General features: G+C 41.8%; 1 protein-coding gene across 1 annotated transcript in view; it reads right to left on the bottom strand.

The window, feature by feature from the left end:
* CSMD2 (CUB and Sushi multiple domains 2) overlaps window positions 1-15,453 on the bottom strand; it is a 914,813-nt gene that overhangs the window by 607,554 nt on the left and 291,806 nt on the right. The window contains exon 4 of the mRNA XM_027864466.1: window positions 2,647-2,841. Within this exon, the coding sequence (XP_027720267.1) occupies window positions 2,647-2,841 (195 nt within the window). The remainder of the gene's footprint in view (window positions 1-2,646; window positions 2,842-15,453) is intronic.

Below are 15,453 nucleotides of genomic sequence, written 5' to 3'. Positions count from 1 at the left end.
AAGAATCTGGGCCATATCCTACAAACCTTCCTCACAGATATAAGCCAAGGTTACTTGTACAGAAATCACCTCCCAACATAACTACTCCTCCTTCCCTTGTAACAACAATGACCACAACAACAACAACAACAACAACATAAGTTTAAATAAAACCAATTGACACAGAGATCAAATCTGACAGAGTATGTAACATTTCATATCCATAGTTCCCTCATTTCACCAAAGGAAGGAGGATAATGCATTTATTTCACCATGCTTACTCCAGGGCCAAGATTAGTCATTAACATCATCTACCTTTGCTTTTCATTCATTTCGTTTATGTTATTTTAGTCATTGTATATAATATTTTCCTGGGTTTGTTTACTTTAATCTGCTTTAATCCAGGCAAGGTTTTCTGTGTTTGTCTGAATTCTTCATATTCCTCATTTCTTTTATTCTTATTCTTATTCTTATTTTTTTAAATTTTTAGGCAATTGGGGTTAAGTGACTTGCCCAGGGTCACACAGCTAGTAAGTATCAAGTGTTTGGTCTGAGGCTGGATTTGAACTCAGGTCCTCCTGACTTCAGGGCCAGTGCTCTATCCACTGTGCCACCTAGCTGCCTCTCTCTCTTTTTTTTTTCATATTCCTCATTTCTTAAGACACAAACCATGTCACCTTTAAGGTATTGGGATGACTATGCCCATCACAATGGTGCATATCGGGGCAGTTAGGTGGCACAGTGGATAGAGCACGGACCCTGGAGTCAGGAGGACCTGAGTTCAAATCCAGCCTCAGACCAAATACTTAACACTTACTAGCTGTGTGATCCTGGGCAAGTCACTTAACCCTGATTGCCTAAAAAACCCCCCCAAAATGGTGCATATCAACAAAACTCTTCCATCTCACTGGTGTTAGCAGTGATAGACCCTCAACATTTTACTTTAGCCGCTCTAGGATTATTACCCAGGTTGCCTTTGCTTCCACCATTCCCCCTTTTTCTAGGCTTGGTTTATTTGCTTCCTTGTGGTTGCATATGATGAATGATTAGACTCAGAGTCTCACCTCTAGCTATGTTTCAGGCCTTTGAATCTGATGTCTGGGGGTGGAAGAGAGTGGGTTTCTTTGACACAGACATGAAGACTGGTCAAGACTTTGTCAAGTTGTTTTTTATAGATTTTTGATGACTCCCTTACCAAAACAAAATAGAAACCCCAGAGCCCCCACCCCCAGGTGCCCATAGTCAAATTACTACTCCAGGTGATTCAGCAGGAACACTGTAATACTTATCATATTAAAAGCCCAATTCCTCTAAAAAAGATAGGAATATCTTCTTCAAAAATCCATATTTACTCCTCTTAAATTCTACTTAACACATCCCTTTTCCAAAAAGCCTGCCTGCATCCCTGGAGACTTGATCACTGCTTTACTTGGGGACCCTCCACAATGAGGTTTGCTCTGTAATCTGTTTGCATCATATTAATTCGCACTAATAGATAACGTTGCTTTAAGTCAATCCAACAATTCAATTAGGCAAACGTGTGCTAAATTTATTAAGGTCAATACTTATTAAGAGGCAGCTCGGTACAGTGTAAAGAGCCCTGGATTTGGAGTCAGAAGACTCGGGTTTGAATCTCAGCTCTGCTGCTTATCTTGTTATAATCTTGAGTGAATCATTTGACTTCTCTGGCACTCAGTTGTTTCTTTAAATCTACGATCCTATGATGAGTGCCTGTCATGTACAAGGCATTGTGTTAGACTCTGGGGGTACAAGAGCAAAACCAAAACAATCCCAGCCCTGAAGAACTTATTCCCTACTTGCAGATGGGATACAACATACACCCAGATAAGAAAATAAAAGAAGATGAAGAAAGAGAGAGCAATGGCAACTTCAGATTTCAAAGAAGGTTTCATAGAGGAAGTGATAATTACTAAACTGAGCCTTAAAGAGCAGGGATCACTTGCTTCTTTGTATTTATATCCCCAGTGCCTAGTAAAGTGCCTGGCACATAGTAGGTGCTTAACACATGCTTGTTGATTGACTGATTGATGAAACGAAGGTCGCATGAGGGATGGAATTCATCCCAGGAATAGGAGATGACACGCAAATTCATGGAAGCAGGAGACACAACGGCGAGCTCAGAGAATAGCTAACAGCTCACTTCAGATTGAAAGTGGCATTTATGGGGGCAGCTCGGTGGCACAGTGGATAGAGTACTGGCCCTGGAGTCAGGAGGACCTGAATTCAAATCCGGTCTCAAATCAGATACTTGAACTTAATAGCCATGTGACCCTGGGCAAGTCACTTAACCCCAGTTGCCTTGAAAAAAAAAGTGGCATTTATGGATGGAAGCAATATGGCTGGGAAAGTTAAGCTGGAGATTGTGGAGAACCTCAAAATGCCAGCCTAAGGTGTTTGCATTTTATCTAGAGGCAGTTGAGAGCCCTTAGGAATTTTTAAGCAGGGGAGCAAAATGGTTAGCTTCGTGTTTCATTTTCTTTGTATGTGTGTAGAGGCGTGTATATGTTGTTTAACCATAGTAAGAGGTGCCATTGAGGCCCCTCTCACCCCATCCCTTCTCAAAGCTGAGAGGGTAAATGAGGCAAGGGGAGGAGATGGGGACTGCCTTGGATTCCATACACAAAGGCTATTCAGGTAACCACTTACCTCGGCAGGTGGGCAAAGGGAAGTCCCATGTGGCACTATTCTCAGAGCTGGCATGGCAGGTGAGCACCGCATGACCCTCCAGAAAGAAGCCAGTGTTGCAGCTGTAGCGGACCTTATCTCCCAGGTTGAAAGTCGTGCCCTGTTGGATGCCATTGGGTAGTCTTCCTGGGTTCCCACACGTGTGACTGGGGAGAACTGGTAAGACAAAGAAAGATACATACCATGCTTAGTCACTAGCTAAAGCCTCTCACCCTTTCTCTTTCCTCTTACCTGTCAGAAAAGCCCCTCACTAATGACCCTCTCTCCACACAGGCAACAAAATATTGAAAGGCTTCCCATTGCCTAAAGGCAAAAATCCAAACTATTTAAGGCAGCATTCAGTGCTCTCCACCACCTAGCCCCAACCTGCTTTTCCAAATTTCCTTCCTTCAACTAATCTGTAGGTTCCTTAGTTTCAACAAATTTGGCCATTTTCACTTGGCTGGAATTCATTTGCTCTCTTCTCTGTTTATCCAAATTCTACCCAACCTTCAAGACCCAGTCAAAGTCCACCTCCTTTTGCCCCTGATTGCTCTAACCATAATGGCTCCTCCCTCCTCTGAACTTGCGCGAGCACTCACTCGGTGGACAGCCATTACACACTGCCATGCATTATCATTCATCTTTTCATGAGTGTACACATCTTGCTCTTGTCCCCTTAGACACCACTTGATGAGTCTTCTTGACTTCAGGCCTGGCACTCTATCTATTGTACCCATCTAGTTAACCCACCTTTGGCTTAGCAGGGCCTCAAGCTCCTGGTCTGGAGCTCTGCTATATCTCAAATACTCCAGGGTCAGAGGTTTGGACACAGATTGCAACATCAAGCGTTTGCATCCAAATCTACTCTCTGAGTCTCCCTGTCTAGATTGTAAGTTTGTGAATTTTAATGAGTGTATCACATTATGTTACCTGGGAGGGAGTGGTTATGAGTAGAGAGTTGTTCGGTCCCCAATTGTAATTGTTTGCAATCAAACCAGGTAAACTATGCTGTTCTGATGGCTTACATCTTCCTAATGCTTAAAAGCTTAAACCTAACTCAGACAGGGCCACCACCTTCAACAGGCTGCTAAGGAATGAGATGATGGCAGGAATTTCCAGAAGGTGAGGGGATAGGTGAATTACAACAGCTACAACAACAACCACAACAGATAGTATTTATATAGAGTTTTAAAGTTTGTAAAGTACTTTATAAATCTTAACTCATTTTATCTTCACAATAACTCTGGGAGGTAGGTGCTATTATTATCCCTATTTTACAGAAGGAGTAACTGAACCATAGAGAGGATAAGTGACTAGCCCAGGGTCACACAACCAATAAGTGTCTGAGACCAGATTTGAAGTCTTTCTGATTCCAGGTATAGAGCTTTATCCATTGTACCACCCAGCTACCTCTTAGACCAGACGCTGGGAGCTATCGCAAATCACAGTATATAGGAGGATCTCTCTTCCCCCATATGTAAGGCTGGATCCACATGTGTGGATAGAAACTTAGGCTATTGGGATCTGAGATGTCCTTATCCTTTTTGTGACCCTGAGCAGATCCCTTCCCCTTTTGGAAGTTTATTTCCCTTATTTGTAAAAGAAGGGGGTTGAACTAAGCAGCCCCTAAGATACTTCCTAACTATTTCTATGATTCTATGAGGTACAAAGCTTACTATAGATACTCAGAGAGTCGGTTGGGTCAGTGGAGCCTGTGATGGAGGGACAAAGCTCTCTGTGGATGACCAGGGAGCCTGGTGGAGTATACTGCTTAGAGAAAGGATAGTGTTCAAGGCTGCTTCTAAAGCCAGAGATCTTCATTTCCAATCCTCATCTCAGAGCCAGATATAACTCCACCTCCCCACAGGTGCTGTCTCTCTCTGCCTTTCATATCGATCACCTTCTGTTCTCTCATTGCCTAACCCTGTCTGAAGAGTTTGGTCCAAGGTGGGCAGATGGAGCAGTGTTAATTCCAGAAGATAAGGAGCCCAAGGTGAGGGGGAGAGAGAGAATCAGGGTAAATGAGCTGAGAATCGGTAAAGAACTAACGTTTCATTTTCTGCAACAAGACGCAAAGATCCAATTTAATTAAATTACTAATGTCAAATTTCTAATGAACCTGCTTCGGCTTTGGGGCTTTCTTCCTTGGAAATTAATGGCTGGAACGTCATTATAAATAAAAGTCGATCATTTTTAAAAGTCACTCTCCGATGCTTGCTGCTCTTTACTTAATGAACTCTTAACAATTGGACCACTTTGACCTGTCTCTTCCTATGGGACCTATGCCATAAAAAATGGGTGCCCGTCCCCCAGGCTCTTTCACCTTGCTGTCCCTGAGGAAATTCAGCACCCAGTGGAGACAAGAAAGGCATGGGAAGATGATGCCTGCCAGGAGATAGCTGGATGGCACAGTCTTAGGAGTGATTTTTTTTTAAAACCTCCAGCCTAATTCTCTATTCTGTGCTTTTTAATAATGTCAAGCACAACATTTAAAGTGCAGGCCTTTGTGATGTGGCCAGCATACAACTTACTGGACTGACGCAAAAGATTAAAGACAGGCTGCTAAAGGAGGCTTTGGAAAACACAATATTCTCTGATTTCCCCTACGAGCTCCTTGGAGTAGATATTATAACCATTCAGGCTCCCGTCTATAAAAGCCTCCCTTTGATTGCTTACACAATGAAGAGCAGAATATTTACATCTGACAGTGCGTGGAACAATATTGCTAAAGCTTCACCCTACATTGACCAATTCTATCATAGATTAGCTGTGGGGAATTTCATTCCCCCACCCACCCCAAGAGTTCCATTCTTGACAATCAGCACAATAGCCTCTGTGATTGTGTGACAATAGATTTTCTCCCTGGCTGGAATACGACAAAGGTTAAATCATCTCCTTTTTGTTGTTTTTTTTTTTAATTGGAGACTTTGTTTCCCATATAGAAATGAAGAGTGCTTTGTCATTTCTGGAGAAGCAGTACTGTGATTCTTAATTTCTTTCTACTATCTAGCCAAAAGGAAAGTGAAGTGGAGAGAGGATAAGAGAGGACGGTGTCATGGTGGCTAGAGAAATACTTAGTCTTAGGCTGAAAAGGGACATGGGCAGGTCCTATAGTCTATTTCCCTCTCTCAGGTAGGGCCATATTGGGTATTTTTTTAGTCAGGTCAGATTGAAATATAGAATAGGGGCCTGAGAAAAGGGGGTAACTCGGGAGCAAGATAGACCCAAGGTGTTGTCTTCTCGGTGTCTGGGGAAGTGGGGAGCACAGATTTGGTACCATCAAGGATTGACAACCTTCACCTTGAGAGCCAACTGAAGATGTGGAATGAATAATATCTTCTTATGTTAAGCCAGCTAGTGGAAAACCCATAGGGTACAGACTGGACATCAGGGCCAAGTCCTCGAGGGGTCCTTTGGGGAAGTGTGACTAGATAAGAGAAAGAGTTTTCTGGGGACATGGGGCAGGATTTTTCTAGGATTCTTCCCTGAGAAAGAAGCAGAAATATCCAGGGTGGGTGAATTGATGGGAGATGTATGACTTTTTGTGGACAGCCTCAAAGGGTGAGATGAGAAAAGAGAATGAGGCTCACTTGAGCTCTTCTTGCTTGAGAGGAGAGCTTTGGTTGGGTATTTGGAGCCAGAGGCCTTTCATCCCTGCCTAGGAGTTGATGTTTTTTGGGTTTTTCCCCCTAGACTTCATTTGCAGAATGCCACAGCCTAGTGTCAGACTACAGGTTTCTCAGATACATGCCCCAAACTTCAAGAACAGCCCAGTAGCACCCCTGGGAACATATAATCCCCTTCTATTTCCTTTCTGCCTCCATACTTGTGAGAATGACTGTTAGGATTCGTAGCGTAGCTAGCTTTCCCCCTGCAGAGAAGTTAGTTATCTGGTAGATGAGCATATTTGTTTTTGAGCTAAAATGTCCCCAAAGTAATCAGTGTATATTTCAATTCTGTGTGTTCGATAAATATACAACCCTGTTTTCAAGGAGAAATCTGTGTGTGTGAGAGAAATGTACTGGGTGCCATCTGCCACGATATACAGTGGGGAAAAATGCGGGCAAAGCAGAATCCTTAAGAGAGGGCTATTTAAGGCCAGTTTGATCTGGAGCGAGAAGAGGAATACTCTAGGTGTATGGTACTGCTCTCAGTGATGAGAGAGGAGACAGAGAAGAGGGAGGAGAATTCTCTATCTCCTGATTCCAAGCAAAGGCCTAAAACAGTCGATTTTATTTTCCCTACTGGCCTGTCACAATGAGAGAAAGTCATCATTACTCTACTCATTTGGGTTAAGGCATTGTCTCTAGAAGACTGTAAATTGCCACTATATTGCTTCAGAAGAGGAACACTTTGACTTATTTGCAAGCATCATCCCTTCCTACAGGAGGCCTTTCTTGAGCTCTTCTCCCTTCCCCCGGTGTCAGTGGCCTCCTCAACCACAAATGACTTTAATTTACTTTGTAAACCCTGCATGTTTGTTTATCTGTGTATGTGTTCTTTTCTTAAATCAAATACAAGCTTCCTGAGAGCAGGGACTGCCTTCTCATTTACATATGTCCAGGTCTATGCCTGATCCATAATAGGCATTTAATAATGCTCGTTAATGAATGAATTTCATGTCAATTAATTATCGGCTAGCAGAGAACATACCTTGGAGAAGATGAATATAGAAGTAAGTCTGTTATGATGGGGACGAGGGTCCAAAAAGGTCTGGAGTGAGGAGGGTGCACCGCTGATGAGAGCAGGTCAGAGTGCAGGGGGAAATGAGCAACACAAAAAACCGAAGAATAGCATGAATGCTCTCAGTGCTCAAGGATGGTGGGGGATTGGTGAGAATTGGAAGGGAACAGGGACGGCTATAAGCTGTCCTTCAGCTCCTGCAAAATCTGGCCATGGGCTGGTTCTAGGCACAGCTGGAAGCCCTAGGTAGGTGGCATGAGGGTTTCTTTAGCCGAGCAAGGTAGCCTTGACTTCTTGGGATGGCCACACATTGTAAAATTTAGAGGTGCTAAGCCTACTCTATATGTCATTTCAATAAATTCCTCAATCTTTATCAACCTTCAAATATTTTAAAGCCTGTCAGGTGAAGGAGGGTGTTGACTTGTTATCCTTGGTCCTAGAAGAGACATGACAGAGGCTGATGGCTACGAGTTATAAGAAGGGAGAAAGATTTCTACTGGAGATCCTAGTTCTGGAACTGGTAAGAACTTCAGAGGCCATGCAGGCTAACTTCCTTATTTTATAGATGAAGACACTACAGGTCAGGGAAGTTAAGTGAGTGGTCCAAGGGAAGTATTCAAGGCAGGATTTGATCCCATGTGTCCTCTGATTCCAAAGTCAGTGCTCTTTTCTATGTTCCATGACATCAGGAATATCAAGGCACATCTGTGGATCAACTTATCATGGCAACATGAGGAAGAACTTCCTAACAATGGGAATTGCCCCCAAGTAAAATGGGATGACTTGAAAAGTAGTGAGTTTTCTGTCACCAGAAGTCCTCAGGCAAAGGCTGAATGACCCCCTTGTCAGGCATGCTTTAGTGATGGCTAATACTTCAAATAAAAGGCTGGCACAGAAGATCTCTGAAAGTCTCAGAATTCTGTTATTTGTTGATCCTTGGGGTCCAGATTCATTTTACAAATGAGAAGGCTAAGTTTCCAAGGGGCTAGTGATTTCCCACAATCACACAGCTAATCAGAGTCAGAGCAAGAACTAGAACCCAGATCTGGAGAGGTCCAGTGCCCTTTTGCCCTTTCAACACTGGAAGTTGACACCCTTAACATGAGGGAAGGTTAGGACTCAATAAATCATGACTTCATGATCTCTCTTTTCAGTCTGATGTGATCTGAACTTAGAACCACAATTTCAATGAAAGGGATCACAGAGGCGTGAGCGGATACCTAATCCAAGAATCTCTTCTTTAACATCCCTGAAAGGGTATATATTCGGACCCTGTTGAACATTTCTAGTGATGGGGAACACAAACATTACTCAAGGAGGCAGCCATGGTGAGACAGCTCTAATTATTAGGAATTTCTTCTTTGTCCTGAGCCCAAATCTGTCTCTCTATAAGATCACAGTTCTGCACTCTGAGGCCAAACAGACTGTGTCTAATAACTCTTCTATGTGATTAACCTTCATATGATTAAACAAAACAATTCAACAAACATTTATTATGTAGCAACCATGTGCAGGGCCCTGTGCTGGGTTAAAACCATGGGGATGAGACACGTTCTACTCTTAATCAGTTTACAATCTAATGGGGAGTCATGGGGGTGGTGGTGGTGGTGGTGGTGGATAAGTAACTAAATTACCATGCTGCAAAGGAAAATAAGACAACAGAATAAAATTGACAAGAGAGCAAAAGGGACATTAAGTCAAAGTGCTACAAAAGACTCTGAGGAGGGAAAGATCATTTCCATGTTTGCAGGGAGGAAGAGGGAAAGGGTCAAGGGCCTCCCTTGGTGAGGGAGGTGCCATCTGAAATGGACCTTGAAAGAAGGAAGCATGGGCCATGTTAAGAGGGTATCTACCATAGAAAGTGCAAAGGCTAGAGGACAGGACAGACTGGATTAGAATTGAGGGTGTTGAATCACCTTAGTTGGCCAGAACATAGAACAGGTGAAGAGGAATAGAAGGAGATAAAAGGACAGGGAGATTAGGGCTGGATTGAGGAAGGTCTTGAGTGATGGGATTAAGAGTTTATACTTTATTTGGCAATGAGAAATACAGGAGTGATTTAGAATATGAATAGGATAGAATAGAATAGATAGATTGGGGATACAGTTGAGAAAGGAAATCCAGCTCTGAGGTTGTTATGGAAATCTAGGTGAGAAGAGATGAGGACCTGAACTGGGGTACTGGGAGTAAGTGTGGAGAGGAAAGGATAGATCAGTGAGTCAATCAATCAATAAGTGTTTATCAAGCACTTACTAAGTACGTACACTTACACTGTACTAGGTGTTCAGCATATGAGTACAAAGAAAACAATACCTGCTTCAGAGGTGCTCATATCTGAGTGGGGAAGATAAGTACAAATAAAAAAATACATAGCATAAATATGAAAGACACAAAGAAATGTGTGTATATGTATGTATGTGTGTGTGTATATATATATGTGTGTGTGTGTATATATATGTTAGTTAAATACAATACAAGGTAGTTTGGGAAGGAGGGGCTTCATGTAGAAGATTGTACTTGAGTTGCATCTTAAAGTAAGAAAGAAACCCTGGGAGATGGGCAAAGAGGTAATGCATTTCAGGCAAGGGGGGACAGTGAAGGAGTGAAAGGCATGAATGGGAAAGATATTTCAGAGGTGGAATGGAAGTACTTGGCAACTGATAAGATGCAGGGGTAAAGTAGATAGATGTGTCAAAGGCGACACCAAAATCCCACTAGGCTGTGTAATGGGGAGGAAGGCCGTGCCGTCAATAGGAAAGAGGTGAAAAGAGTCATCATGCTCTGACTCCTAGGCCCATTTCCTCTTCTTTTTAGGTTTTGACTTTAAAATTAGGCCCATTTTCAGCTGCTGATACTATGTTAGCTTAGACAGAGCAAATGCAGCCTTCATGCAGATAGAAGCCATCATTTCCTAACCAATAAGCACCCTAGATCTCTTTGCCTTCTCTAGGGTTGTGAATGGAAGGCCCAGCTGAATGCTATGCTTATCCCACTAGCCCTATACCCCTCTTACTCTGTAACTAGGATCATTTATTTGCAGAGAGGAGCCCCAGAAATCCTTTCAGACAGGACAATATAATGCTATAATATATTATATAACACCCTTTGTTAATTTGTATTATCCTCACTATACTGCACAACACAACACAACACTCCACTTTGGACATGATGTATCATTATATTATATCATATCATATATTATATTGTATTACTTTATATTATATCATATCATTTCTTATTATATTGGAAGATCTGGGTTTAAATTCCACCTCTGACATATACTGGCTCTATGACCCTGAACAAATCACCCACCTCTCAGTGTGCATGACTATAATTTGTAGAAAATGCCAATATGCAATGGTAGAGGGACTTTCCTCATCCTACACCAATGAAATCACAGGTCTAATCCAAAAGAAAATATATTATATTATGTTATGTTATGTTACATTACACTATGTTATGCTATGCTATATTGTGCTATGTCATACCATATTACAATATGTGTTAATTTGTGTAAAGTTATTCTGTTACATTACATTATACCACATCATATCATATCACATTTGAACCCATGAAACTGAAATAATAGGATAGAATAGGATTGGGTGTGCCTGCTAACTGGGTGGATGCCTTCCCTCATCCATGACCCAAGCTCTTTCCAAGCCTTAGTTCCTGTCTTAGTTCCCTCCCTGGTGTTCCAGTTCCACAGAACCAGTGAGTTTCAGAGTTAGAGAAGGAAAGTGGAATCATTTAATTTGACCTGTACCTGAATAGTGATCTACTTGGCAACAACCTGTAGGCATCTTTTGGGCTTCATCCGAAGACCTCCAGTGATGATGGCAAACTCACTATCTCTCAAGGTAGGCCATTCCAATTTAGGGTAGCCTTCATTGTTAGGAAACGTTTTCTTACGTGGAACATCATTACATCTGCCTCTCATAATTTAAAAAAAAAACGTTTATTTTTTATTTTAAATTTATTGAATGTACAAAAGAGAACATTTCTATATACAAAGTAGAACAGAAAAAGATGATTATGTATGAAAAGGTAAATATCACATATAGCTTCCTTTTAATATATGTATAATATACCTACACACATGTATACATGTGTGTATGCATACATGTATGTATGTGTATATATAGAAATTCAACTGACTTTCAAAGCTGTTTATCTCTGTAACTTCTACCTATTGTTCCCATTGGACCCAGAGTTTGTGGGGTGGGATGGAGCTTAGAATGGTTGGTTTTGTGTTCATCCTATCTCATCAGAGCTTAGAAGTCAGGCACAGTATGGAGGGAGGTCCCCATCAGTCCCACTGAAAGAAGAAGTTTATTGTAGAGACTTCTGGCAGGCCCTCCATAGCTCCTGAGGCATTGGGGAAAGAGAGGTCCTTAAATAAGAGTTAAGATTAAAATACAATTTAATCTTAAGACTCACTCTGCCTTGGCAGGTGGGAATCATTATCCGCTTCTGAGAAGAAGGATGATACTGAGATGGAGAAAGTAAAATGATTATGAGCACAATATGAATTCGAGATCTAAATAAGCAATGATTGAGAAGGGAAGGAAGATGGGGCTCCTGAGTCACTAAAATGGTCTTGTTTGGGGGAAGAGAGAATTGTTGGAGACAGTGTGGTCCAACAGAAAGAGCAGTGAAGCAAAGTTGGAACATCTCAATTCTAGTCTCAGCTCCACTGTTTACAGTAAGAGGGAACAAGTACCTTCATTTCTCTGAGTTTCAGTCCCTCCATCTGCAAAGATAAGAACCTGCCATTTGCTAGGTCACAAAATTGTTGTGAAGGAAGTACTTTGTAAACTATAAAGTGCTATTTAAATGTGATCTATTACTGTTAATAAGACTCTACTGCTCCCCTAAGTGTGCCCCACCCCAGCGACTCTCTCTGAGGAACGTGAAATAAACCATTTTATAGAGAATGACTAATTATGAGTACATACAGACTCCCAGACAGATGCATGCTTATAGACACACACATACATACACATTCATAGAGATATAGCCTTAGGCACACAGACAGAGATAGATTCAGAGGCACACACATGGACACACACATTCACAAATAGAGATACCCTCATACAGCCCCACACTCACAGATAGCTGTATTTACAGCCAAATCCACAGAGCTGTACTCACAGGCACACACACCAGACACTCACGTACACAGGCGCACCATGACACAAAGACTTTCACTAAACACACACTAAATGACTAGTAGACATTTTCAAAGTCCTACAGCAACAAGTACAGATTGCTCTGCTATCTAGAAGAGGAAGGCATTGAGCAGATGCTCCAAGCAGGTCTCTTAGTTGCTATTTCCTCTTCCCATATGTGAATTTGGTTTCCTTCCCTCTGCAATTCTGGAATTTCTATGGTTGACCTTCCTGAGAGGAACAGACAGTGAGAAAACCTGGCTCTTGCCAGCTAAATTCACCAGAGACTGTTTCCTACCAGGAAGATAATGCTAGGTGGCCTAGTAGATAAAGTGCTGGCCTTGGAGTCAGTAGAGTTCAAAGCCTTCCTTGGATATAAACTAGCTTTGTGACTGTGGGCAAGTCATTGGAACTTTCAGACTCAGTTTCCTCATCTGTAAAATGAGGATAATAATAGCACCTACCTCCCAGGGTTGCTGGGAAGATCAAATATGATAATATTTGTAAAGCCCTTTGCAAACCTTAAAGCACTATATAAATGCTAACAATTATTATTAATGATGTTAATAGTGGGCAACCTTTATGAAGTAGCTGGTAGTTATGAAGGGATTTCACAGAAGCCCTAAATTAATAATAATTAGCATTTATATTGCTATTTAAGGTTTACAAAGTGCTTTTCAAATAGTAACTCATTTGTTCCTCACAACAACCCTGTGAAGTAGGTGCCCATTATTGTAATTGTCATCATCATCATCATCATCTTCATCATAACCTCCATTTTACAGATAAGGAGACTGAGGCAGGCAAAGGCTCAGTGACTTGTCCGTAGGGACTCAAGCTCAGGACACTGTGCTGTCTAGCTTCTAATAAGGTAGGTAGTGCAAGAATGACTATTTCCATTTTTCAGATGAGGAAACTGAGGCTGAGGAAGGTGAAGTGATTTTTCTTAGGTAATGACTCTATTAAGAGGCAGGGCAGGTTGGTTCATTGTTTTCTTCAATTCTTCCCAGAAGGCAATGCAGCCTGGCAAACCCATTTCTGCTGAGGAGGCAGTTTGGTGAGTTAGACTGAAAAATCAAATAACAGGAGAAAGTTGTCTTCAATGCCTGAAGGCCCCTCTCTACTGGTTTGTGTTGTGGTGTATCCTCTTGGTTGCCTGAGGGTGTCATGGTCATAGAATCATAGCTTTAGAACTTGAAGAGAATTTAGAGCAGGAGATACATGAGAGATTTCAGGGGCTCTGTGAACGCAGATGGGGAAAAAAAAATCACATCTTGATTTTCACAAACTTCTAACTGAAATCTTACACTTCTTTCCATTATGAATGTACAGTAGAACCTGTGACTTTGTCACCAATAGAAATCACAGATATTTTCCTATCACATTAGAGTTGTTATAGATAGCTTGAAATACTGTTTATACTCATTACTACTTCAAAATTACTCTAGTTATTAGACATTTTAACTTGCCTATATTTTAAATATGCTGTCTTGTTATTTAATGCATTAATAAAGAAGCATGTATATTATTAGATCATAATTTTTTTTACTATTCCGATAATGATATCTTAATATAATTGGTTTCCTTTGTAATTGTATATATTTCATTTTATGCATTTAAAATAAGATTCTAAGAAGGAGATACAAGCTTCACCAGACTGCCCAAGGGGTCTAAGAACCCACATTTTAAAGGTTGTCTAGTTTGCCTCATTTTGTCCCCTTGTTCTACAAATGAGGAAACTGAGGTTCAGAGAGATGTGATTTGCCTGAGGCAGAATTTGAGCTGAGGTCCTCGCACTGTAGAACTAACACTTTTCTCCTTTACACTTTAGTCACAAGAGATTGGAAACAAAGTTCCAGGAAAGAGCGTGGCAGGTGAGGTAAGTCGCTAGCTAGCATTCTAGTCGGTGTGATGGGGCATGGATTGGTCCAATGCTCTGAGGTGCTTCTGAGGGGCCCCCAGGGCTACAGGAGATAGTATTTCAAGCATTAACACAGTGATATCTGCTGGAGTTTGTATCCCTAACAGGCAGGAATTCTAGTAGTGGGTATTCAATCTCCACCTGAGGGCATCATTGCCTCTTAGGCTAAAATCCTTCAGGTCTTTCTGCTCAGCTCAACCAGTCCTGGTTGGTGTCTAAGGATTGAAAGGGATCTTGCCAGCTGCCTCTTCAGAGCTCTTGTCTTCTGAGAGTTGGACCAGAGAAATGGTAACAAATTCTGGTAGCATTGGTCCCCTTCTCCTAGTTAATGCAGGAACCACAAAGACTTCCCCTCCAATTCCTCTTTAAACTCCCCTTTTTAAACATGAACCATTCTGTCCCTCTGACTGAAACAAATTTAACACCAAAGAAATTCTTGAGATACTCTGAGAAGTGCTGCAAATTATCTCCCCTCAAGAAGGAGAGCACCGGCTGACATGTTGAACAAGTTTCGTTGGGTAAATAAAATAATGGAGTGATGCCAATACAGGAAAGGGCTCTTTCATTCTGGAAGGCTTCCTACAGGAGGTGACTTTTTGTTTTTGTTTTGGCAGACAGAGAGGAAGGGTAGCATTTCAGGTGGATGAAATAGCTCCAGGCATGGGGGTGGAGGCAGACAGGGGACTGGTGGGGGAAAGAGATAAGGAGATTAGCATGTGCCTCCACTGAGGTGCAGTGAATTGTGAGCTCACAGGGAGCTGTCCTCACAAGAGGAGACTTTGGAATAAGGAAAGATAATCACCACCTGAAATAAACCTGTCTAGACACTGGGGGCCACTGTTGAGCCAGCCACCTTGTAGTCTGCTCCTAAGCCTGTGTCTGATAAAAGCCAACTACCTTCCTTTCTCCAAGAAAGGTTTCTAAGCTCTGGCCTCAGAGGGGGAAAGATGATCTTCAGCATGACCTTCTCGAGGCTGCCTGATTTCAAATATAGAAATTTTCCTGACCTCT

Source organism: Vombatus ursinus, unplaced genomic scaffold (assembly GCF_900497805.2).
Source record: "Vombatus ursinus unplaced genomic scaffold, bare-nosed wombat genome assembly UNPS02014775.1, whole genome shotgun sequence".
Lineage (NCBI taxonomy): Eukaryota > Metazoa > Chordata > Mammalia > Diprotodontia > Vombatidae > Vombatus > Vombatus ursinus.
Note: the sequence above shows the minus strand (reverse complement) of the source record. Positions and strands in the feature narration are given on the sequence as shown.